Source organism: Peromyscus californicus, unplaced genomic scaffold (assembly GCF_007827085.1).
Source record: "Peromyscus californicus insignis strain IS unplaced genomic scaffold, ASM782708v3 Scaffold_5__1_contigs__length_169319896, whole genome shotgun sequence".
Lineage (NCBI taxonomy): Eukaryota > Metazoa > Chordata > Mammalia > Rodentia > Cricetidae > Peromyscus > Peromyscus californicus.
The window spans coordinates 30,870,195-30,897,047 of NW_026294573.1; the positions used below are offsets into that span (position 1 = coordinate 30,870,195).

The window sequence follows — 26,853 nt, forward strand, 5'->3', positions numbered from 1 at the left end:
AAGCCAGGAGACTTCCTAAGAAGAGAAATCAAGATGGGAAAGGGGGAGTCTAAAGGCTCACTAGGGGAAGAACCCGGCCAGGGACCCCAACAAACTGACAAAGGACCTCAAACGTCCAGACAGGAAGAGGCTGTTGGCCGAGAGGTAAAATAATGACAGACGCTTGCTTAGGTCCCTAAGACTATCGGCTTAATGTTCTACTTGACCACAGGACAGTTGGTTTCAGACTCATGACTTCCTTCCCCCAGACTGTAGCACTTGCTCAACGACACTGTGCCAAGTGCTAATGTATCAGTTTCAAGAGAAACTCTCCTTTTATAGATTTTACATAGATAGGGGCAGAATTGTAAACCTCAAGGGGGAAAAAAATGTAAAAACCTGAACGTGCAGCAAGTCTGGTTTTGTATTTCTGGTCTAAAGGAGCCTCCCAAACGGCCTATGCTTAGACTCACAGCTAGCTGTTCATCTTTTTGAATGCAAGGGAGGTCAGGCAGGTTCTGGCTAGCAGGTCCAGAGGATGCTGCACACAAGTTCAGGGGCTTTCAGAAGCCTGTGCCCCATCCACTGATCCCTATACTCATGTGGTGAACCCCCTGCACTAGAAGTTTATCTTAAAGAGCATTTCCCTGACCTCAGACTTCAAATTCTGTAATTTGACAGACTGGTTCTGGCCAAGGAGTTACATCATTGTTGAATTTTTTAACTTGACACAAAAACTGGATCTTTCCAGTTCATTTCTTTGCAGAAAAACTAAAAATAAAATATTGAGGGGACAGGGTCTGTATAGTCTAAATTAGCCTTGAACTCACAATCCCCCTGCCTCCACCCCCTGCCTCCACCTCCCGAATGCCGGGATTACAGGCACCACTGTGCCTGGTTCTTGGCCATGATTATTTCCTTTCCCACTGACTACCTGCCTGAGTTCCTAACCAAGGATCATGACCCATACAGTGTGCAGATTCATCTGTCAGGCAAAGACGAGCTGCTGTAACAAAGCCCTCAGTCTCAAAGGCTCAGCACCAGAAAAATCTGCCCTGCATACATATCCATCCATCCAATGTGAGCATTTGGGATGAGCCTTCTACAGTAGATCCACATATCTAGGGTCCTTCCACACAGAGACTGAAGTTTTAGCATTTTGTGCTCGTCTGCAACACTCTAGGCAGAGGGATCAGGACTAGGGGCTGAACCTTGAAGCAGTTCCAATTGCATCATCCCTCTGTGTTGCTAGAACTTGCACAACAGCCCCTAATTACAAGAGAGGTTGAGAAGGCCTATCTTGGTCCCAGGTCTCTCCTTGAGACCAAGAAAAGAAAGTCTGTCTGTCAACCAGATACTCGGCCTCTGCCCTGGGTGGCGCAGATACCTCAAAGAGTTCTAAGATGCACTGTTCCAAGTCCATATGCAGCCCTTCTGCCACCAAGAAGGTGGAGCTCTGCTCAGGCATTGGACAGATGAGACTTCAAGTCCAATCTCTGCCAATAAAATTAACAATATGCAACAAAGAAAAGAAAAATCTAACAATATGGAGCTGGTTGTGGTGGCACATGTCTTTAATCTCAGCACTAAGGTGGGATACATGAGATCATGCTTCAAATACACACACACACACACACACACACACACACACACACACACACACACACTTGGAAATATGTTCTTACAAGTTCCTCCGCTTGTTGCCTCAGTTCCCTCAGCTGTAATATAGACCCTAACAACAGTTCCAACCTGATGGAGTAAAGGAGAGGTGTGAGTAGAGCCCTCAGCACGATTGCTTATAATAATAAAAATAGTCTGATAGTCATTAGAGTCTAGCCTGGATTTTCCTTCTTGAGACAGGATCTCATTATGTAGCCCTGGCTGACCTGAAGTTCACTCTGTAGACCAGGCTGGCCTTGAACTCAGAGATCCAGCTGCTTCTCCCATGTTGAGATTGCAGGCGTGTACTACCAAGTCCAACGTCTGTGGTGCTAAGAGAAGGATCCAGGGCCTCATGCATGCTAGGCAATCGTTCTACCAACTGAGCAACTCTGCAAGTTTTAATGAAAGAAAATAATCTAAAGAAAGGAGCTTTGGGGCTAGACTGGGGGAAATGAGCATACTAGTTCAACAAGCATTTTTCTGACCATTACCTTGGACCCAAAAAAGAAGTCAAAAATCAGTAACTCATGACCTGATGATGTCTGGGAAGAGGAGAGTCAGGAACCTCCAGAGGCGCACATACATACACTCAGGTACACACAGTAGCCCAGGTCTCTAGCTTGAAGGACTTTTGAGATCACTAGTATTCCTAGGCAAAATTAAGGCCTGTTATTTGTTCTCACTCCCCAAGTTCCTGTGCTGAACCTTGGTGTTAAACATCCCATGCCAGCCATCTGGTTTCCCTCTCTATCTGCCAAGAGCATCCTAACTGCCATCTCAGCCTTCCTCCTCCCACCGGATGACCACAGTCCTCTCTAAGCCCACCCTGCATGCGCCCTGCCTTGCTCAGCATGACAACCCACCCTCAAATACAGCCGTCTCCCCATCACTCTGGTTCTCAGAGGACATTTCTTGCTTTCTTTCATTTCTTTTTGTCTTTCTCTTTTTTCTTTCTTTCTTTCTTTCTGTTTGGTTTGGTTTGGGTTTTGGTTTTCAAAACAGGGTTTCTCTGTGTGTAACAGCTCTGGCTGTCCTGGGACACCGCTTTGTAGACCAGGCTGGCCTCCAACTCACAGAGATCCGCCTGCCTCTGCTTCCCAAGGGCTGGCATGGAAGAGTTTAAGGTGAGGGTACAAAGCATTTCCTGCCCCGTAGCATCTTCCCTTCTGCTGACCCAGGGCAAGTCTGGACAGTCCCCAGTGTGGTGCCAGCCAGTCTCACCTCCGTAGGATGCTGCAACAGGGGGTCAGAGGACATTTCTATTGCAATCTAGCAACTCAAACCTCACACGAGCTCCTTTGTGCCAAACAGCGTGTCTTTCTCAATCATCCCATTTCTGCCAAGAGGCTGCCACAGGGGCACACAGCAGGGACGCAGAACCCAAGTGCTCTGTCTGAAACATTAACCCAAAAAGAGAGACACTAGGTCACAAAGGCAGCCCCCACTCATGGAAATTACAAATCACTCCATTACCAAAGTCAAGACACGTATTAGAGAAAGGATCGGTAGAGCTCTGGGCTGATTCTCTGCCCGTCTCCCAAAGTTGCCAAGCCAGAGCCTTTTCTGGAACAAAGCCTCCATTCAGAGCATTCCAGCACTGCATTTTTGGAATAATATAGGCCTGGTCTGCTCAAATACATTACCATTCCCCTTTGAGCTGGCTCATTACCTGGAGTGCACAGTGTGGCAATTTGGATGGAGGCAGGAGAAAACGCTGAAAGACATGTGCACAGCTCACCCAAACCACATGTGCCCCCGCCTGATTTTGAAAGGAACACAAGGAGCTGCAGAGATGGCTCAGCAATTTAGAGCACTTACTGCTCTTTTAAAGGACCAAGGTTTGGTTCCCAGTGCCCGTATGATGCCCCTCAACCATTTATAACTCCAGTTCTGGGGGATCCAACACCTCTCCTGACCTCCTCGGATGCACATGGCGCACATACATACACTCAGGTACACACACAAAACTAAGTTAACAATTTTAAAAGAAGCAAACAGAAAAAGAGCATTGCGGACTATTAACATTCTGCTTTTACAGTCCATGCTTCTGTCCACTATGTAGGTTATCATAACAAACGGAACCAATCATCTCCCAGATGCCTCCATGTTTGATCACGGTAGCTCAGGTGATGATTTTTAAAGTATAAGAAATTTCAGGGGTGAAAGTGGTTTCCTATCATTCAGTTCCTTATTCTGTACTTTGTAATTGTTTCAAATTAGTATATTTTGGCAATTTCATATATATATATATGAAATGTATTTTGTTCATGTTCGCCCGTTATCTTCTCTCATCTCCCTCCCTTCTGAACCTTTCTTTTTTCCAACTAGTCCCCCTTCTACCTTCATGTGTGTGTCTATCCCACTGAGTTAAACTGGGGTTGCTGCATACGCAATATTCTAAATTCTATCTAAACAGATCTGGAGGTGCATTGATGTATCTATTTCCTTTTACATTAAAGTTTGTCTTTGCAGAACAAAGTCACAGCCCTGGAAGAAGGCAGGTACTGGAGGGTCATGTGATGCTGGTCTTTTCCTTTATGAAATTTTTATCTCTCAAGTTCAAGTGTGAAATAATTTCAATAAACCTCATTTCGTGCAAAGGAAAGTGATGAAAGCTGGTATTTTAATTTGAACATGTGGCATTTCCCCCCATGGGAGCCTTTAAGGGTACTCACAACACATCTACAACAAATAGTTTGGAGTGTAGCAGATTCTGGTCGCTATGGGAATTCAGATAGAGCTATCTTCTTAAGGACCCTTTGTAACTCAACATACAATCAATGTTGTGACCTTCATCCTAGCTAAACCTTGTTAAAAAGAGAAAGTTGCAAACTGTTCCACTTCCAATAAAATTTCTCAGATAAGTCTTGAATATCTTCCCAGAGGAACGACTTCAGAAAACCATTGGGTCTCTAAGTTAGGCGAGCCCTTGAGGGTACAGGCAATAAAAACTTTCAGAACTCGGCAAATAAGTAGTCAAGAAACTATGCGTTAACATAATACAACACCGCCACCTAGGGGCCAGATGCTAAAGCACCAGACAGGACAAACAAAAAAACTAGGCATGCTATTTATTTACCACCCAGACCAGGACAGAGCCCTGGCCTTCATAGAGCAAAGCCTGGGTGTGAAGCAGTTCACACATGCAAAGGCTTTCCCTTAGTCTTGGCATGTTGAGAAAAAGCTAGTCAAATAAGCCTGTCCCTTCATTACCTACAAGGATTGGTGCAGAACCAGCCAGCCAAGAAACCAGCTTGCTTCATGCAAGACACTTAGAAAATGGTATTTAAAAAATCAGTTCCAGGTTGGAGATGTAGGACAAAGGTAAGAGAGTATGTTATCCTTACCCTCACCTTGGCACCAAAAATAAAAGCCAAATTCCAATCCTATTAAAATGTTTCAGTGTGGATTTGTGTGTTGTTCACACACTGCTTTATGGGCATTTCCTAACAGGTCAAATAAACAGGCATATGAAATATGGTGCCAAGGTAAGTAGGCTTCTTTATTGCAGATCTCCTCAGGTCCTTAGATGTCTGTACAATGACTGTACAAAGCCGATCTCCCAGAAGAGATGACAAGAAGCATGCTTCCAGATTGAATATTAGAATCCCTTTTCTGCCCTACACACATGAACAAACCCTCTCTGCTCAGTCAGCAAGGTCAAGCATTAGTGTAAGGATAGGGACTCTGTAGAGTCCGTTTCTAACTCCAGTACTCCAGTTTGCCTCCTCTGTGCCTCTATTTTCCCATCTGTACAGCAGGAATGGAGTGGCTGCCTCACTTTATGAAGATGATTGGTAGCAGCTGCTACTCCCTCACATCCTTGGGTGTCTGGTGCCTTACTCTGGGGTAAGGCAGTTCAGAGAAGCCATTTTGTTAAGGGAAACACATGGCTTTAATCCCAGCACTTGGGAGGCATAGGCAAGCAGATGTCTCTGAGTTCGAGACCAGTTTGGCCTAAGCAGAACAAGGAAAGGACAAATAGAAAACCTTACCAAAGTCTATCAATCTCAGGGCTTTTCTCAATAAGGGTTGAGAATGATGCTATCTTTTAAATCACATTTCTCTGTATCAGCACAGAGCTCATGTGAAATCAACACAACTCACAAATGATACTGATATACATACACGTGTGTGCAAAACGTATATAACATTCATTTATAATTTATAATCTGTGTGTATCTATGTATTACAAAATATGTAACATTTATATTCTGTATGGCCATATATAACATTTATATCTGTGCATCTGTGAATGTGGGGCACAGGAAAGCAGCCCTTTTGAGAACTAGCTAGCCACCTCACTGCAGAGGAAGTTAAAGGTGCTTGGCCAACCTTCCCAGCTCTGAGGTAGCTGTAGGTAAACAGCCACCGGGGGCCCACACATTTCAGGTAAACCTTCTTCCTGAATACTTTCCTTTCCAAGTCTTTTTTTTAAGCTGTTTTTCACTTTTTTCCTTTCTTAATCACCCCTGCATTTATAATTTTGTCAAGGTAGAAAAAAATAATTTATTGAGCCCCTGAGTAATGTGTATTAGTTTGGTTTTGTAAGATAGGGTCTTTACTCTGTAACTAAGGCTGACCTAGAACTATGTACAACAGCAGGCTACTCAATGATTCTCCTGCCTCGGAGCTTTAAATTATGCTTGTGGGTTTGTTTTTTTAAAGTCACCTCACAGTTGCAGGGCACAACACTTAAGTGACCCTTCTGAGTAGCTAAGGCCACAGGTGCATGTCACAACAGAGTGCTATGCAAATCGTGAAGCAGTATCTCCAACCCTGGGCCCGAGACAGGAAGCAAATAAGGACAGGTGCTAGGCTGAAGGACATGTCCTACTCTGCTACCAATCGCATGCAGGACGTTTGGTTTACCCCAGCACTTTACAGCTGTGGCTTAGGCATGAGGAAGGACATCCCCTGCTTGGAGTTGAAGGTACACACCATCCTTCCTATCCTCAGCTCTCAGCAAGGCTCTTTATCATCTGACCTGTTTCCACTGTGTAAAAACAGGGAATGGTTAGATATATTTAATAGACGTTTTTTTCAGACAGCTTGTGACGTCTATTTTGAAGATTCAAAACTTAAGTTCTAAATTAGTCTAATTATGAAATTAGACATCCTTCAAACAATACTTCCTTCTGGTTAAGTTAATGACTATTTCTTCAGTCGGCTTAGACTCACCTAACTATGCTTTTATGTAAATACTGACATCCAGAAGTCAGTAATGAGTACCTAGGAGACTTGGTACCATGATTTTAGGGGTTGTTCTCTTACACTTTTGTTTGTTAGGGGGTAAAGGCAAACATGAGCGACCATGTATGTGTGGTGCTCTCTCCTTCCACCTTGTGGGTGCTAGGGACTGAACTTAGGTCATCAGGCTTGGTGGCAGCACCGTCACCAGCGGAGCCATCTCACCCATGTCCTCAACTCCTGCGGTAGCTCAGTTTCCTTACCCTCAGCCTGGATGCAGTACACAAGCCATGCCAGGCTCTGGACACCCCCCACCACCAGTGGGACTGTTGACATAAAACCCAAATCCAAACAAGTTCTCCCCTGGGCCCACACCTCCCAGCCCTTGGCAGAAATGAGTCATGGAGATGACATCAAGACAGAACCTGAAGTCCTGAAACAAGGAATGGGGACCGCACATGGCAGTAAAGGACTGGAACTGATGAGAGAAGAGCCACTGTGTCTGCCCGCTAAGCACTCTCATACTTCACGCAAGAAAAACGGTTTTTGGAGTAAATACATTTATTGATACCCATTTTACATAGAGTTCAATGAAATCTATAAATATAAAAGCATTTTTCCTTTGGATATCACCATGGTCCATGTAGATACTCAACAGTCAGTCATCTGCAGGAAGCACTCCAAGTCTCACTGCTGGGTTACAGACCTGAGTACATATTATTCAACAGCGGCACTGATGCACTCAAGTGGCCCAGTGGCTTTGGAATGTGACTACTGGGCATGTGCAGTAAAGAAAATGTGTAAGTCTAAATCAATGGGAAGGGTATCAGCCATGAACAAGAGAAACAATTATGAATTCATATCCCGGGCAAAGGAAAGTACCACAGCTGACACTCGGTGTCAGAATCCCGGAGACAGGGTATGTAGAGTAACACACTGTCCCACCACATGCTTCCTCCAACCCACAGTGGACAGTCCACCAGAGCCTTAGGGTCATCTATGGTCAAAAACAATTCTTAAAGAACCTACATAGTGTAGAATAAAAGGCATGGCATCAAAATTAAAGAAAAGTGAGCTAAGTACTTCAGTGACATAATGGGTTTGCCCCTCACCATGGGGGACTATGGGAAGGAAACCTTTCTGTCTTCAACTCCCTTGTTACACTGTGCATGATCACAATCAGATGAGGAGACTGCATCCGTCTGCTACCCAAAACGCCGGCGTGGGAATTCTCTCCTTTCAGTTTTTCCTCACCACAGCCAGGAAGCTGACGCGGCTCTTGCTTGCTGAGCCTGGCTCTCCCCGACGCCACACAGGAATCTCCTTTTTTCTTCAGGACAAACACAGAAGCATCCTTTGCTGCATTTTCTGAGGCAGCAAGCTAATGCACTTCCATGGTCTGAGAGGTACAGTGAGATCTGAGCTCTGAGAGGCAGTGTTAGAACGTAAGCAAAGCAAGGTCTTTAGACGCTACTTAAGTGAAAGGCTAAGGGAAGCGGATAAACTCGGTTTTCCTGCTGTTGGAGGCTGGAATTGACAGCAACATTCACTGGTAAAGATGGATAACCAGTATCATCTCCAGGTCCAAATTATCCCAACTATTTAAGGTAGGACCCAAAGAGGAGAAAGCCACACTGAGTTCTGAGGTCTCTAGAGTTCTTTTGTGCCGTATTTTAAAGAGATAGTAGCTTCAGGTGCACAGAGCTGGCTCAAGGGCTTTCGTCTACATGAGAAACCTCCCCATCGTCTCCAGACTCCCATAGGCAGCAGCTCCCGTGTTCTGTTGCACGTGGCATCTGACCCTGGAGTGAGGAGTGAGCTGGCACTGGGCCTCAATTGCTGAGATTCAGACTAGATGGCATTCCGTGGTGTGCCATTGTGTGCCAATGCTTTCAGGCTTGGGGCACTGGTCTGGTGACTGCAGCTCCTGTGAGAAGTCACACCCACCTCAAACACCTCATGGATAGCTTTTCGGAAACAGTGGAAGTTGTAGTCTATCAAACCTGTGAGAGAGAAGAAGAGCCTGTCTACTTAATGTCAGCTGTGCAGTTCTCCACCATCTGAAGTTCTCCACAGTGCAATCACGCTAAACCAAGAACTCAGCTGCTAACCCTGCTGCCTTGCTTTAAGGCAGGAGTGGACAGGGAGGGCTGGTAATCTAACGAATGAAGTGCGGCTGGGCAGTGGTGGTACACACCTTTAATCCCAGCACTGGGAGGCAGGCATGGATCTCTGAGTTTGAGGCTAGCCTGGGCTACACAGAGAAACTCTGTCTCTAAAAACCAAAAACAAGGGTTAGGGATTTAGCTCAGTGGTAGAGCGCTTGCCTAGCAAGTACAAGGCCCTGGGTTCGGTCCTCAGCTCCGACAAAAAACAAAACAAAAATAAAACAAGTGGGAAGGTGGATGTGTTAATGAAATCTGAGGTCAGGGTAAAATTCTTTGGACTACTAAACTGCCCTCTAGAGCAGTTAGTGAGGTCTGCAGGACACAGGGAAGCATCATGAGCACAGGCTCAGCAGGGCTCCAGCACCCTACACCCATCTTTGGGAGAGGAGACTTCCTCTCCATCTGTTTTAGGAACTGAACATCCACTTGAGACTTTGGGTGAACAAAGGTTTCTCTTGTGACAGAAAGGGCAGGTCAACATCCGCCCCCCCCCCCCACTTCACTTGTACACACAGAACCCCAACTCTGAATGAGCAGCTGATACTGAGCTCAAAACATTCCATTTCTCAGTCTCCCCTGAGCTAGATACAGGCACTTGGCTTGAAATTCTGAAATGCTCAAACTGAACAGCAAGCTCTTCAATTCTTAGAATCACCATATACACCCACTGGCGTAGCAAGACCATCCCACCTGCACTTGTCCATATCAAATACCAAAAAGCACCATGTGGCCTACCTAAACATCATGTGACCTTTCAGTAATTTATAGCAGACTGGATAAGTCATTGAACACTATTGACAGCGTGATAGCGGATGTAATGTGTCAAAAGCAGCAGCATCAGGTCCACACTTTCAAGCATATGCTAGCAGGGCAGAAAGCCAAAACACAACAAATCAAAACAATCTGCCAACTAAAGAAGTCCACAGAAGGGAGAGCTAAATGCAGGCAGGGCAAAGCTGGCAATGAAAACTTCATGGATGAGGCTGAACTCTGGATATACTGACTAGATTTCACTAAGTCTAGATTTCACTTTTGTACACATGCACACATATACACAAATAAATTAAATGTAACGAAATTATAAAAAACAAGTTACCAAAGAAACCTGAATGTCTACAAAAAGGTGCTTGCCATGAAAAGTGATCTGCCCTAACTGGCAATTAAGTATGTAAAAATGAGATAGCACGTCACAGTTACAGACTCAGACAGTATCAAGCATTATAAGGAGACAACATGATGAGAACACCCTCACCCTGCTATGAGGGGTGAACGTGGTAAAGGCACTAGGGAGAGTCCTTTGTTAATGTGTCCATGAGTGTGCATTCCTGCACACTCACCCTAGAGACAGACAACACGTGTGCACAGCACATCTGTTCCTGGGCATTAATTTTGGTTGGGGTTTGTTGCTGTTATTGCTGTTTGTTCATTTTTTCAGGCAGTCTCTCATGCAGCAACAGGCTGGCCTCAAACTCATTAAGTAGCCAAAAAAGACCTTTAAATTCCTGATCCTGCCTCCAGCTCCCCAGGGCTGGGACTAGAGGTGGGTACCCCCACACCCAGTTCCTGTGGTGCCGGGGACTATGAGCCCAGAGCCCCTGCATGCTGCACAAACTCTCTGACAATGGAGCTGCATCTTCAACCTGGTTGGTTTTTGAAATGGCATCTTGTTTTATAGTCCTAGTGTGCTGGCTAGTCTCATGTCCAACTGACACAAGTTGACACATCTGGAAAGAAGGAATCTTATCAAGAAAATGCTGCCATAGGATTCGCCTGTAAGCAAATATGTAGAGCACTTTCTTGTTTGATGATTGATTATGGGAGGGCCAGACCATTGTGGGTGATGCCATCCCTAGGCTAGTGGTCCTGTGTTCCATAAGAAAGCAGGCTGAACAAGGCAAGGGAGGCAAGCCAGTAAGCAGCACCCCTCCATGGCGTCTGCATCAGCTCCTGCCGCCGGGTTCCTGCCCTGCTGCTTGAGTTCCTGTCCTGACTTCCTTGGATGATGAACAGTGAGGTGGAAGTATAAAGCAAATAAACCCTTTCCTTCCCAAAGCTGTTTATGGTCATGGTGTCTGATCACAGCAACAGAAACACTAAGACACCTAGCTGGCCTCAAACATACAACAATACTCTTGTCTCTGCCTTTCAAGTGCTAGGACTAAAGATATGAGCCATCATATATGGCTTATTCATAGGTATTTGTCAAAAATTAGTTGTACCTTTAAAACAATCTAAATGGGAGCCAGACAGACAGTGGCAGCACATGTCTATTATCCCAGCACTTGGAAGGCAGAGGCAGGTGGATCTCTGTGAGTTCAAGGCCAGTCAGGCCTACAAAGTGAGTTCCAGGACTACATAGAGAAACTCTGTCTCCAAAACAAAACAAAAAAAACCTAAATATCTAGCAACAAAAACAAAGTTCAATATACAACAGTGGGAAATCTCAAAAATAACCCCAACAAGGAGAAAAATACATGTTGCAAAAACTCAACTTCAATTCAGCATCATTTGCACAATATTGCTTATGGGTAGTTATGAAACAAGAGTAAGTTATGCATAGGAAAAATAAAATACACAGCACCAAAAAAGGGATGTAGCTCAAGAAAAATATACAGAAGACTGCAGTTGAATGTCATGCCATCTCTTTTCTTAACTCTGTGTGTATGTGTGTGTGTGGGTTTGTGCACCCGAATGCAGTGCCTAGAGAGGCCAGGAGGCATAAGATCCTGGAGCTACAGCTACAGCTGGTTGTGAGCCACCCCACCTGGCTGCTAGGGTCATCTGAAAGAGCAGGAAATGATCTTAACCACTGAACTACCTCCCCAGACTCCACACTTGTTCTTAAGGTCAAAAGTAAATACACACTTTGTTTAATATGAAAAAATATATATATATAAATATTTCTTTTAAGGCTTAGGCAGAAGAATGGAGGGTTTTTTTGTTTTTGTTTTTTTGGGGGTTTTTTGAGACAGGGTTTCTCTCTGTAACAGCCTAGCTGTCCTGGAACTCTAGCACTCAAGAGGTAGAGACAGAGGCAGGCAGATCTCTGTGAGTTCAAGGACAGCCTGGTCTACAGAGTAGGTTCCAGGATAGCCAGGGAGGTTACAGAGAAATCAACCCACCTATGGACCAGTCCACAAAGGAAACACCAATTACCTGACAAGACACTGAAGTTTGTACATAAGAAAAACGGCAGAAAGCATGTCAGAAGCAGGGTAGGCAGGAGTCAGAAGGGATAAGAAGATGGGGAGGGGTCATTATCACTCAGTGATGGCTACTCACAACGGTCAGAACACAGCTAATACTGAAATGGGGATGTCTCACTAACAGGGCCTAACATGGTACCAGAACATGAGCTCCAGAAAGTTGCAGGGGTAAATTTTTCAGTCACAAACTGATTAACCCAAGCCATGAACTAGGGCTAGAGAGCCAGCTTAATGGGTAAAAGTACTTCCCATGTAAGCCTAACAACCTCAGTTCAATCCCTGGAGCCCATGGTAGGAGAGAACACACTCCCAAGCTATGAACTTAGGAGCTGACCTAAAGAGAGAGAAGCAAGCAGAAAGATTTGGCACTGAAGAACATGGAATTAGGACAAAGAAAACCAGCCAGAAGGAAATAGGAGACAGACAAAATATACAAGGTGATCCAGAGAAGAAAGCTGTGCTCAAGGAAGGACTGTCAGCCACATGCTCCAGAAGACTGAAGACCCTGCAGAAGGAGAAAAGCCAGCAGATGCCACAAGAAGAGATAGCTGAGGACTGGTTCAGATGGAAAACAAACCACAGGCAAGAAGAGCCAACAAAGTATACGGAGGAAGACGGGATGGGCTAAAAATCTTGATGAAAGCACAAGATTAAAAGGAAAGAGAACATCTGGACTACATATAGACAGACACACGGAAGTATTTAAGCTGACTTGTAAGATAGCCATTAGTATTACAGTGCAATACTGCTTTCAAGAACTTGAGAAATCATAATAAAAATGTAACTTAAGAACAGCTTTTCAGCTGAGTGTGGTGGCCCATGCTTTTAATACCAGTGTTCAGTAGGCAGGTGAGTTTCTGTGAGTTCAAGGCTGGCCTGATCTACATAACAAGTTCCAGAACAGCTAGAGCTCCATCATAGAGACCCTGTCTCAGAAACAAAACAAGAGCCAAAGAACAGCTCTTTAGGCTTGAGATGGCTCAGACATTAACAGCTCTGGCTGCTCTTCCAGAGAACCAGGATTTGTTTTCTAGTACACACATGGTGGCTACAACCATCTATACCTCCAGCTCCAGGGCATCTGATACCTTCTCCTGGCTTCTGTGGGCACTGCATACAAGTGGTTCACAGACATATAGGCAAGCAAAATACTCACACACATAAAATAATAAAAATTTAAAAAGAAAGAAACAAACAACTCTTTGGGGGCCAGAGAGATGGCTCAACAGTTAAGAATGCTTGCTGCTCTTGCAGAAGACCCAGGTTTGGTTTCCAGCACCCAATGATGGCTCAAAACCACCTATGGCTCCACAGCCTCCTTTGCCCACCTCAGGCTCCTGTACCCATGTGGCATACATATACACACACACACTCAGGCATACACACAAACATATGAAACGGTAAATAAGTCTTTGTTTTTGTGGTTGTTGTTGTTGGTTTTCCAAGACAAGTTTCTCTGTGTATCCCTGGCTGTCCTGGAACTCGCTCTGTAGTCCAAGCTGGCCTGGAACTCACAGAGATCTGCCTGCCTGGCTCCTGAGTGCTGGGACTAAAGGTGTGGACCACCACCGCAGGCTTTTTTCTTTTTAATGATGGCTTACAAAACCACCCTGTAACTCCAGTTCCAGTGGATCCAATGCCTTCTTCTGGCCTCCACTGGCTGCATATGTGGCAGACATGCACTCAGTCACACATGTGCACGCATACCTGGACACACACAGCAAAAAAATAAATTTTTAAAAAGGAACAAAATTTAAACAATGAATAATAAACACAAGCAGTTTTTTAAAAAAAACTTCATTACCTTTTCGTTCAAAGCTTTCTTCCCTAAGAATGCAAACCAGTGCCAAAAATTTAGTGACTTCCTTTAAATAAAGGACAGTTGTATTATTCAGCTTGATAATGGCCATCGATTCTTTGTCATAAGCACTTCCACTTCCATCTTCCTTTAATCTATTTTGAAAGAAAGCACCATTTATTACACGTTTCCCAATGAGGCGTTCTGTACAGGAGCAAACTTTCCAGCCCTCCCCAAACATCCTTTGCGAAGGAACAACACTGGGACAGCCATCACTTAGGGTAAGAGTCAGTCCTCACACAACCAGCTTCTGTCAGCAGCAAAGCTGTGCATGTCCCTCTGTCACTGCTGTAATCAAGTTTGTGGAGATAAAGGTGACAGCGGTGGCGCTCTGAACCACTGACATTTCCGCTATCATGCTGGCCAGGCCACTCGCCTGCCTCGTGCTCAGCTGAGGACTTTCCCTCCCACTTCCCTCAAGCTACATGACCAGCCAGGACCTGCCACCATCTCAGCTAGCTACTGTAGGAGGTATTCTACATGCCAATCCAATCACACCATTTCTCAGACACTGTTTGATGTTTCCTTAACACCCCCTCACACACACACACACAATCAAGAAAATTCATAAAGTCTCCAGAAGACCAGTCCCAGGCAGAGAGAGGTAGGAATTATGTTATAAATCAACAACTTCTCAACAGTTTGAGGGCTGGGGAGGGAGGTAGCTCATCCAGTGAAGGAGCTTGCTGCCAAGCCTGACAGCTGGAGTTCAGTCCACAAACAGAAACAGAAATGACCCCCACGTGTCCTCTGACCTCCACATGCCGCACCATACCGTGCATGCCCCTGCGCCTGCTAGGAATTAAAGAGTTGCCAAAACTGCCTCCTTAGTACAGGGGTTTGGGGGCTGGAAAGATGGCCCACTGGCTAAAAGCACCTACTGCTCTTCTAGAGGAGCCAGATCTGGTTCCCAGCACACACATCAGACAGCTCAGAACCCCGTCACTCCAGTCTCAGCAATCTGCTGTGCGCTCTGGCCTCCAAGGGTACAATACATGGTGCACATAAACCCATGCAGGTGCAGACACTCAGAAGAAACAAATAAATCTTAAAGAAGTGTTTTTGCCATCCACAGGAGGATGAAAAGCACCAGCACTCGGGAGTCTGAGGGAAGAGGATGGAAAACTCAAGGCCAGCCTGGCCTACCGTGAGACTGTTTCAAAGAGACAAAATGCAATTCAAAAAGACTGTTTAAAAACAAAGTGAAGGAGGGGCTGGAGAGATGGCTCAGAGGTTAAGAGCACTGACTGTTCTTCCAGAGGTCCTGAGTTCAATTCCCAGCAACCACATGGTGGCTCACAACCATCTGTAATGAGATCTGGTGCCCTCTTCTGGCCTGCAGTCATATATGCTGTATACATAATAAATAAATAAATCTTTAAAAAAAAAAAAAAAAAAAAACAAAGTGAAGGAAACATACTAAGAAGGAAACAATGTTTCCCTCCTGTTTTCTCCTGTCTTTACCATCTCATGTACTGTTTTCATGAAGGAGGACTGATTTTTTCAACTGCTCTAAATCTTACAGCTTACCTTTTCACACATTAATTTGATTCCCACAACAACCCAGAGAAGAATTGTTACTACTGCCCTATTTAACCACTTTAATATGGCGGGATGGGGGGGGGGGGGAACGACAAAACATAGTAATCTAAATAACAAATAAGAGAATTATGCCCATTTTAAAGTTGTAAAACTCCAGTTCATAAAAAGTAAAAAGATGTCTGGCAAGGTCTGGACTCAAACTTTCAGGTTTTAATTCAATCCCAAGCAATTTCCAATATCACAGCAGTAGGGAAGTCTGAGCCACATGCTTTCAGAGTATAAAAGAAAACTGCTTCCTCCTGCTGGAAGAAGAGGAAATGCAGTGCTCTGTGCTGTCAGCTGATAGCCAGAGGTCAAGGAGATCCTAGTCTGTGCCACACAGGAAATGAGAGCAAGCACCAGCTGACAACAACCGACACAGGCGTTCACGCCTATCTGTGGCTGGACTGGCAGCCAGCAGTGACAGTTTCTAGTGTTGAGCCAGATGATCCAGTCACACACGACTCAACATGAGAAAGTCATGTCATGTAAGCCTGATGACCTGAGTTCAATCCCTGGAGCCCACATGAACGTAAAAGAAGTGACTCCACAAAGTTGTCCTTTGACCTCCATGTGTGCTATGGTACACACAAAAATAATCATTTTAATTAAAAAGAACATTAAAGGCACATTCTTGGCTGGGACACTGCTTTGTAAGCACTGCTTAGCAAATGCAAGGCATAGGGGCAGAGAGAACAAGAGACATCTAGACAGCTATTCATGTCTATATTGGACAGATTTTGATGACTAATAAAGTTAAGAAATACAGTATGCTAATGACCTTTAAAAGCAGACTCAAAACTTTCAAGGTTTGTTTGTTTGTTTGTTTGTTTTTGTTTTGGTCAAAACTCTCCATGTACGATTTTCAGGTGCTTAAATTGGGGATATAGACAGCTTCCATCCCCAGCACCACATAAGAGCAGGTGTGTGTGGTAAGGGACACTTGTAATCCTAGCACTTGGGAAGTGGAGACAGGAGGATCAGAAGTCCAAGGTCACCCTCTACTAAATATATCAAGTTTGAGGCTAACCTGGGCTACTTGAGACCCTGTCTCAAAAAACAAAACAAAACAAAAAAACAAAAAAAACCCTTTAAAGCAAGTATGCTTATCTGAATTTTAGTCAAAATATGTCCAAACAGGAAGATCACAGCCAAGAGGAAGCAGATTTAGAAGCAACACACCCTAAAGGAATTCAGTTGAGAAGAAAGGGAACCTGGCTAGTGCTGAAATTCTCAATAAAAAGATTATAACAGATATTCTCAGATAAAACAAATGCCAAATATCAACCACCACATACACTTCATGTGACCCATCAGTATCTTGTGTATTCATTCCCACTTACATGCTTACATGGGATGCATGGAACACAGCAGACTTCAAACCTTGCCCATATTTATATGTACTATAGCTTACAAATGAAAGATCTAAAATATGAAAACTGGTATTAGTTAAAAAAAAAAAAAAAGTACAAAAACCAGGTGTTAGGACCAGGGAAATGCCTCAGCTTGTAAAAGCACTGGCTGCACAAGCCTGACATCACAGCTGCATGATGGCAATGGAAAGATGGAGACAGGAGGTTCAGCACAGGAGGGTCAATTGAGCCTGGAGTCCACCACACAGAAGAAACAAGGGAGACCCTGTCTCAGCAAGGCAGAAGGTAAGAACCCACTCCTGAAGTTGTCATCTGACCTTCCCACGAGTACCATAGAGAACAAACACAAAAATAACAGTTTGAAAAAAACGTAAGACTGGTTTATAACACGTTGACTAGCTTTCTTTTTTTAAAGCAACATGTTCTAATCATCTATTTTTAAGAATGGAAAACACGAAAGTTTACTGAGTAGCAGACCACCTCATTTTTATTACAGAAAGCAGTACAACAAAGGACAGCATCTAATCAGTGCGAATAGACAGAAATCGACAAGGTAAGGTCTTCTATTCACAGGCAGCTGAAGGAAGGCACCGAGAGGGTAAGCAAACGCATTAGAAAGCAGATATGCTGAAAGCTCCCTGGGCATTCTGATGTTAGTACACAGAGGAAAGAGGGCCAGTCTACAAGTTCATTTGGTTTTGGTGTTTTATAAATCTCTACATAGAGTTTAGGGATTGTCCGTACGTAAGAGCCTGTATTTGAGAGACTTATTTCAGAAATCACATGTATACATCAAATATTTTATGTGTAAGTCCTTCTAACAACTAAAATCCTGATTTTTTGCTTGTTTGTTTAAGACAGGGTCTCATTATGACGTAGCTCTGGCTGTCCTGGAACTCATTCTGTAGACCAGGCTGGCCTCAAAATCAGAGATCCAACTGCCCCTGCCTCCCAAGTGTTGGGATTAAAGGTGAATGCCACTATGTCCAGCTAAAATTCCGACTTTTTTTTTTAAAGACACTGTTAAGATTAAGAATCCCGCCAGGTGGTTGGTGGCACACGCCTTTAATCCCAGCACTCAGGAGGCAGAGCCATGCGGATCTCTGTGAGTTTGAGGCCAGCCTGGTCTACAGAGTGAGATCCAGGACAGGCGTCAAAGCTACACAGAGAAACCCTGTCCTGAAAAACAAAAACAAAAAAAAAGATTAAGAATCCCTCATTCTACCAGGTGTGGTGGTATGTGCCTTTAGTCCCGGCACTTGGGAGGCAGAGGCAGGTGGATCTCTGTGAGTTGTAGGCCAGCCAGGGCTACATGTTAAAACCATCTCAAACAAACAAAAGCCCCCAAAAGTCCCTCATTCCATGAAACCTAAGTTTAAATTAGGAAGTACCACTTATTTAGATCATTTTAGTGTGGTTTAAAATTAGGAAGTAACATTTATTCAGACCTTTTCAGTGTCTTATTTACTGCTGTTTGGTTAGATAGGCTGCCTTCGACTTCTGATCCTCCCAAGTGTTGAGGTTCTACAAATGAGCAGTCTCATCTGGCTGTTCAGACCATCTTGGGGAAAGTTTGAGACAGGGTCTCACTCTGTAGACCTAGCTAGCCTGGAATTCACTATGCAGACCAGGCTGGCCTCAAACTCACAGAGACCTGCCTGCCTCTGCCTCCACACCTGGTCCCCAGACCATTTTAAATAAACTAATCTAGTTGGGTTCTTTTGTTTAAACTTGCCAAGTCCCAGAAGAGAGAAGATCGTGCAAACCCCCCAGTACAGAAAGAGACTTCCCAGGTGTTCTCTGCTCTCCTCTCTGAAGGAGACATCATGTTCTAAGATGACACACATGTTCTAAACAATCCCACTTCAGGCTGCTGAAATGGCTCAGTGGGCAAGGGTACTTGCCCCCAAGCCTAACAACCTGAGTATCAACCGCCCAGACCAACAGGGTAGAAAGAACCAGCTCCTGAAAGCTGTCCTCTGCCCACAACACAGGCGACATGGCAAACACACCCACACATTTATACTCACATATACAGTACGGAAGTAAGTGCAACTTTAAAAATAAATTCTCATCTCATTCAGTGTAAGCCAGAGGTAGGAATTAGGTAAGTTTTCACCTATCTGGGATCTTGCAGAAATGTGTAGAGCACTTACCCATATATACAAGACACATCAATTACAACGTCAATCATGTCACAGCAAAGTTCGTAAGACTGCATATCCACGGGGGAGCTGTCTGTTGCAATGTAGATTTTGCTGACAACATCAAAGAGAAAAGCTTTTTCAATACCTGAATTCTTGGAAAAACAAAATTGGGTAAGTGTTCAGTTTCTTTTAGGAATCACAATTTGCAATTTTTCAAAGACCTTAAATCACTGAAAAACATTCTTAATTTTAAAAGTAATATTCCCTGTGGTTTTGTTTTTATTTTATTTTTTTATGGTTCTGGGATACTGAATGCAGGGTTCAATAAATGCTCTACCAATGAACTCACTCCAATCCTTCATATCACCTTTAAGTATACAATTAAACATCAAAAATAAATGATGCTTGGTTGGGAGACTTTAGACAGAGCCTTACAAGGCATTCATCTCAATCCTCCTGCCTGTGTCTTGTATGATGGGATTACAGATGTACAACGCCACATCCAGCAATAATTCAATATTACTTTTCTGTGTGTATGGTGCTAGAAACTGATCCTATGGCTTCCCACATGCTAAGCAGTGCTCCAGCACAAAGCTACATCCCAACCTTCATGAAGATGCTTATAATTAACAAAGTACAGGGAACATTACCTAAAAGACAAAAAATAAAAAATAAAATAAAATCAGAAGGAAACAACTCAAGCTATATTTTATGCCATTATTTAACTTACATGTTGAGTCACTGATCTTTAGTTCAAGTATCATTTTTTGGGGGAGAATTAAATGCAAACACATTTAACGGCAACAGCAGAATGGAAATTATATCAAAGTAAATAGTACACTTACTGATATAAAGATATTTAATAAGTTTTCCAAAGTTGGCAGTTGTGGAATGAGTTTCTGGACCACCTTACTGAAGGCTTCAAATATTGAGTGGTCATAGATGCTAGTCAGATAGAAGCTGAAAATGCAACACAAGATGGTTATTTCACAAAATAACTTCAGGAGCACTGTCAGAATGCCTTAAATTCATGTTCCCTAATGTTCCAACAGACCCTGTCTACTAGCCCCATCATTTCTGATAGTAAGACCACTTCCCAAACCCACCCACTTTGCTACATTACACAGAGGGCACTGAGGGAATACCCAAGAAGGCTCTTCAAAAGAGAAACCCCGAGACCACATAAGCTTTGCAAACCACCCCTTAAAGCTTATTCCCCAAGCACAAAACTGAGACAAAAGCTAAGACCAAGGTAGAGACAGGGTCATTTGTTTTATTTTGGTTTTTTAGACAGAGTAGCATGGAGCCCAGGCTGGCCTGAAACTCACTATACAGCTGAGGATGATATCTAATCTTCCTGCTCCCACCTCCCTGAGTTAAACTGGGATTACAGGCTTGTCATCACACCCAGCAGAGTAATGTGGTATTTATTAAATAATACAATTCACATTTCTACTAAAATGTCACCTCAAAAAGTTCTTTCCTGCCAGCCATAGTGGTGTAAGCCTGTAATCCCAGCACCTGGGAAGAGGCAGGTGGATCTCTGTGAGTTTGAGGCCAGCCTGGTCTACACAGCAGAGTTCCGGGGCTCTATGTTAGAGCCTGTTATTTCCTCTCCGGCACCACCAGCCTACATAAATAGTAAACCTGTACCTGCTACCCTTCTGCCATAATCTGTTCTTCACAGCACTGGTAAGGACTTAAAACTCCACCACACACTTCTTACGAGCTGTGTCCTTTTCAATCCTAAGCCCCAGGTGAAACACAGCTCTGTCATCTCCCTCACAGTTGCAAACCCATTGCCTGAACAGTGCTCCTAAGGATTTGCTGAGTAAACGACTTAGTCTGCAGCCAGAACACCCTAAAATACCCGACCTCTTCTGAATAAATGACTACACTGGTCCTTAGGATTAGGTAACTAGAACACCCTAAAATACCCGACCTCTTCTGAATAAATGACTGCACTGGTCCTTAGGATTAGGTAACTAGAACACCCTAAAATACCCGACCTCTCCTGAATAAATGACTGCACTGGTCCTTAGGACTAGGTAACCAGCCTAAGGAGGACGGAGACCTATAAAGAGCAGGAGTTGACTCTGAATGGATTGCAGTAAAGAAATCACATGCAGGTTTAACAAAACAGAAATCTGAACAGAAAGGGGCCCTTAAACACTATGGACAATTCCACCTGCTTTTTTCATTGAGGACATTTTTCATCATTTAATTGCATTCATGATATATTTTATAAACACATTACCACATCAGAAATGAGGAACTGTGTTTATACTTTACAGATGATTTAAAGAAAATTACAAGGAAGTAAAGTAAGAACTTGATCAAGAAGGGGCTCTATTCTAGAGGTCAGAGTATCAGCAGCAAGGCCATGTGACTCCTGACACTAGCAAGAAAGGGGCTTGTCAGTGTTTCCTCTAGGCAAAAACTTCAGCAAGGTTAGAGTCCTCAAGATCTGTGAGAACTGGAGACGGTTGGGAACAGGTAGAACCTGAAAGGCACAGAGCATGTTCATAAGCTGAGTTCCTAGAAATGGAAAAGCAAGCTGCACTGCATCCATAGAATGGCTGGTGCTAAACGGAGGTTTGGGATGTGTGTGTGTGTGGGGGGGCACAGCTCAAGAGTAGAATGCATGCAGACAGAATGCACAAGGTCCTAGACTCAATCCCCAGCACACATAAATAACAAAAGCTTGATGCAAAATTCTACTGAGGCTAACAGGCTTAATGTAGGGCCCTTCTGAATACAGGGGAAATCATAGGATGCCCTGGAGAGCTTAACAGGAAGCTTGACAGGGAGTAGAGAGAATCATAATGGTTCCTTACCAGTACAAGGAAGATGTTTTAAATTCTGGCAAAAAAATAAAAAATAATAATAATAAAATAACAGATCCCTAAGATTCAGGGGTTTTATGGGATGGCACTTTTACTTTCTCTTATAAACATTTATTTACTTTTGCCTTTCAAGACAGGATCTAACTAAGTAGCCTTGGTTGGCTAACTTCAAATTTACAAAGATCCTCCTGCCTCTGCTTCCCGAGTGCTGGGATTACAAAGGCACAACACCATGCCCTGCTTTTATAAAGTCTAAGTGTTTTAAAGATTTTAATCTAAGAGGGTCAGTGAAATTTTCCCTACAATGTTTTCTAGGAACTACCTGAAAGCTTCTACAGCCTAAGGCCCAGAAACCTTAGGGACAGGACAACTGGCTTGAGCATAGAAGGAAGTTTTTATAACACAGCAAGGATAAGGAAATTACACTTGCATCTCTTCTCTGCTTCCCCTTTAAGCTGTTTTTATGGTGAAGTGGACATCCTCTTACATACTTGTAAATACTCACTTCTTCCCATCATCACAAAAGATATACAATAACATTCCTCATACACTTTTAGAATATAAATACAAAAAATACATAACCATCAATCCAAATTAGTATGTGTTCTTTAGGGTAAGTTCTTCATATTTAACTGTAAACCAGCACTCCTTCAAACTCAATAGCAGTACTATGTAAATGCAGAAGACAACATACCTAACTTCAGAGTTTCTAGGAAGTATAAACTGTTTTAAAAGCTAACATACACTAGAGTCAGTCCACACTTTAAAAGGCTCTTCCTACTGAGACATTGACAAGACCCAAACTCAACTTTCACAAAAATTATGACAGATTTCTTGCACAAAGCCAACCAGGGTTAAAAAGTGAAGAAACCGAGAGGGGAGCAGTCCCAAAGCAGACTCATGCCGTGAGGAAACAGCCTGACTCCAGTCCCTTGAGATGAATCTGCAAGAGTGCCAATGGAAACACTTCACATGACTTCAATCATCAGGAAAATGAAAAAGGGAAAAAGTAATTTCTCAGTAACACAAAGCTTACAAAACAGCTTGGAATTCAACAAAGAAGAGATTACAGAATTGGGGAAGGGTCCACCAGTCACAGAAAGCTGGTGTATATAATGACAGAGATGGGAATACATTTACAGGGCTCTCATATCAAACACGCATGTTGTTACCTAAGATGGAGCTTTTCTAGCCCAGCATCTGCAAGGTCATCATTGGCCCTTTGATGAATATCCCTCTGTGTTTCTATTTTGTGATCATCAGACAGACCATCAACTTTGTGAATAAAAACCTCAAAATTCATGTCTGGGTTAACTTTGTAGGCTTTAGAAACAGTAATGTGAAGTCGTGTTAAAGCCTCCATGTAGTCATCCTGAAAGTCAGAACAAAATATTTTTAACAAGGAATCTTATAAAACATAAGTAACAAGTTAAGAAAGTCTCAAACCACCTTTTTCCCCAACCACAGAAAAGTCGCTATCCTAATTACTCATAAATATTCAGATGTGCTGACACATAACCAGTAAATAGCTCTTCAATTTCTTAAGATAGAAACTCAAATACCAAGTCAATGCCTGAATTTTTAATGTTCTTACTATAAAGAATGGAGAGGCAAAATGCACATTTCTTCCCAATAGGACTGTTAAAGTAATCCCAGCTCTGCCATTTGTCAGGTGTGTGGCTCTGAGCAAGTTGCTTAAATCTTGAGTCAAGTATCTGTAAATGGGAATAACTACCCACACAATACTCTGTAAATCAGTGTATGAGAAAGCACTACTGCGGAGTTGGCATCACTCAGAAAGCATTCCCTACAATGGTAAGCTTCAGCTTACAAAAGGTAAGCGCAAGGGTAGGGGCACAGCCCATCCATCTGCCTACCACACACTGGGCCCTCAGTGTATCTTGCTAGATTAAATTCAACTTAAAACAAATCAGGAAAAGTATAATGGATTCATTTCTCATATTCTTCCTTATATTGTGGCCACTGATGGGATACTTCAATGGGTGAGTTAACCACTGTAATAGTTCATAAAGTACAGCAATATCTACTATTAGCCAATAAAAGTAGAAAGCCAATGGTAACTGCTCCTTAACTGGGACTCAAGAAATGTAAATGACATCTCCTAAGCACCTGAGAGTCTGGAATTGTACAATGACAGGTCTGCTCCCAAAAATCCCTCTGCAGCTGCATGTCTTAAACTGTCAGGGGATCTACTGGAAAGAGAGAAGCTTCAAGCACATGACAAACAAAGGAAACCAACAATTTTCCCCTGTTTCTACATCTTTTTGCAACCAGAGAAGAGAAGCACACCACATTATACCTAACTACCTGTGCATCGATGACATATATCAACGCTCCTGTCCCCCTGAAGATCATTTCGTAGTCAAAGGTTGGGTCAAAGAAGTCCATCTGTCCAGGAAAATCCCAAATCTGGAAGTTTACAAAGGAGCTATTGGAAATGTCGTCTTTATAAATCTTGTTTGTACTTTCCAAAAAGAGAGTCTCATTGGGTGACATCTTATGAAACACCACCTGTTAAGAGAAACAGAAACAATTTCACAACTACTAAACTACAGAATTTATGTTAAAAATTCTATGGCAGTAAAATTTTGACCTTGATACAAAATAAACAAACAAACAAATAAATAAATAAATAAATAAGGTGATAATTGGATGCCAAATCACTGGCACTATCCTACTTCTGACAAAGACACCACGTTAACTTTCCCTCATGCACACTGAGCTCTTCTTGCACTATTTTAACTGCATCAACACTAGTAGCAGCATCTCTTGCTTCTGCTGTTTCCACGTGTTTGTCTTTTCATTCTCAGTGTTTGTAACTTTTTATTTTGGGGGGAGGGGGTTTGTTTTGAAAAGGGGTCTTAGCTATGTAGCCCAGACTCAAAACCCAATCCTCTTGCCTTTGCCTCCTCCATACTAAAATTCTAATGTCATCAGCCAGGCTCTATTGTGTTTTGTCAAAGATTTAAACTTGTCAAAACCTGCTTTAAGATCATGAAGCTATTCCAGATAAAGTTTAAGACTTTGTGCTCATTCAAAAATAACATAAATACCTACCTATCTCGGGCTCTAAGGAACAAGAAAGAAAACAGACTGGATCCTGCCCTCACTGAATTTACAATCTAAACAGAAAGTAAAATTATCTGGAGTGAGAAGTCAGGAGGCCTGTGGGAGGAAAGGAGAGACAGCTCCAAAAGAAATGGTAAAGACAATGAGTGGCGAAGCATGACAGTAGGGAATCAGAGGTGTAGTTCAGTGTGGGGAGAGCGCTTCTTGTCTATTAGGCTTAAAGCCCTGGCACCAAGTAAAACCTAGCATGGCGGCTCACACCTGTAATCTCAGCACTTGAGAGGTAGACTCAGGATCAGAATTCAATCAAGGCCAGCCTGAGATGCATGAGAAAGAAAGTGAAAAGAAAGACAGACAGACAGACAGAAACAAACAGAGGGCTAGAGATGTAGCTTTAAGGCTTGCCTAATACAATCCCAACATACAGCAAACTTGCCTCCAAAAGCCCAACTTTTGACACAGGCAAGAGAAGTAAGGCAAATAAAACAGTAGTCCAGCAAAGGCAGCGGGAGGGGGTAGCCACGTTTTAAAAACATCGCCATCTACAAAGTACCACAGATGTGGATAAACCTTTGTGTCAGAGTGGAAAACAGGGAAAGCCAGGGTGTCGGTGACACCAGTTTTATCAGTTCTTTTTTTTCCCCACTGTTTGTAATGGGGATGGTTGATGAAGAAATAAGTCAACCCTGCGTCTATTTTTCTGTTCACTAAAAACAAAAAGCCTATACGATCTTGGCAGACCCAAGGTGAAAACAAATACGTTGATGTCCGTCTGCCTGAAAAACACTTATTTCCAAAGATTTTTGTGACCAGTTTTCAGGGGACTGCCTGTCACCTGTAACTGCAATCACCGGGCGACGAGAACTAAATAAAGTAGGCGCAGTAATGGGACCCTCCCCAGAATAAACGTTACAGAAGTCTTCAACAGACTAACAACAAACTTGATGCCCGGTGTCTTTGCCACAACTCTTTCTAGAGCTGCTGCGGCCCGAAGCCTGGGAGGGGATCCTTGAAAACTCGGGTCACCCGAGCGAGATGCTGCTGCAAGAGAGCACGCTCACCAAGTTCTCCACGTGAGAACCGGAGAGGACAAGTCGGTTTCCTCAACGCCACAGGGGCTGCGACCCAGAGGGCGGAGATCTAGGGCGGTGCCCGGCACCTGCCTCCACCCTCCAGCCAGCGTCGCCTCCTCGCCCCGCTCGGCCCTGGGCGGGCAGAGTCGGACGTGGAGAGCCAGGTCGGGGACCCTGGGCGGGTCGCGCCCAAGCTCTGCGCTCGCAGGCGTGGAGGGTGCGCCGGGACGCGGGGCCAGGCCGCCACCCTCTCGGGCCTCCCGGGAGGCCGCCACCTGGGCGCCGCGGACCGAGCGAGACCGAGGGCGGGAGGCCCGGCGCGGGACGCTCACCTTCTGGATGGAGGACTTGCCGCTGCGCCGCAGTCCCATGAGTAGGATCCTTGGTTTGGAGCTGTCAGCGCCGCCCGGGCCGCAGCCACCGCCGGCCCCCGCGCCACCACCGCCGCCCGCCGCTGCCTCCTCTTCCTCCTCCTCCACACCGTAGCCGAAGTCCTTGGGGAACGAGTCGGCTGCTCCGTAACTGCCGGCCAGGGGCGTCTCCTCCGCCCCATACTGCAGGGACATGGTGCTGGACCGCCGCCGCCCGCGCCCTGACAGGCCAGGCCAGGCCAGGCCGCCGCCTCCCCCTGCCGCCGCTGTTGCCGCCGCCCCCGGCAGCCGCCGCCGCCGCAGGGCCCG

The 26,853-nt window shown here is 44.1% G+C and overlaps 1 protein-coding gene across 1 annotated transcript; it reads right to left on the bottom strand.

Annotated features, from left to right (window-relative positions):
* Positions 1-7,369: 7,369 nt before the first annotated feature.
* Rragc (Ras related GTP binding C) lies at positions 7,370-26,826 on the bottom strand. The gene is made up of 7 exons (XM_052716563.1): positions 26,506-26,826; positions 24,339-24,542; positions 23,183-23,382; positions 20,010-20,124; positions 19,174-19,316; positions 14,010-14,158; positions 7,370-8,834 (listed from the first exon to the last, which is right to left on the bottom strand). The coding sequence occupies exons 1-7, from the start codon at positions 26,737-26,739 to the stop codon at positions 8,683-8,685; spliced, it is 1,197 nt and encodes a 398-aa protein (XP_052572523.1). The 5' UTR covers positions 26,740-26,826; the 3' UTR covers positions 7,370-8,682.
* Between the last annotated feature and the right edge of the window lie 27 nt (positions 26,827-26,853).

What these genes read in the sequence shown, in the direction of transcription:
- Rragc (XM_052716563.1), bottom strand. Translation starts at nt 26,739, where the DNA reads ATGTCCCTGCAGTATGGGGCGGAGGAGACGCCCCTGGCCGGCAGTTAC. An exon ending in CTAGAAAAGCTCCATCTTAG is followed by an intron (nt 20,125 to 23,182) that starts GTAACAACATGC and finishes TTGCATTTTCAG; the next exon opens with CTTCTATCTGACTAGCATCT. An exon ending in GATGTGTCTTGTATATATGG is followed by an intron (nt 14,159 to 19,173) that starts GTAAGTGCTCTA and finishes CTTTCAAAATAG; the next exon opens with ATTAAAGGAAGATGGAAGTG.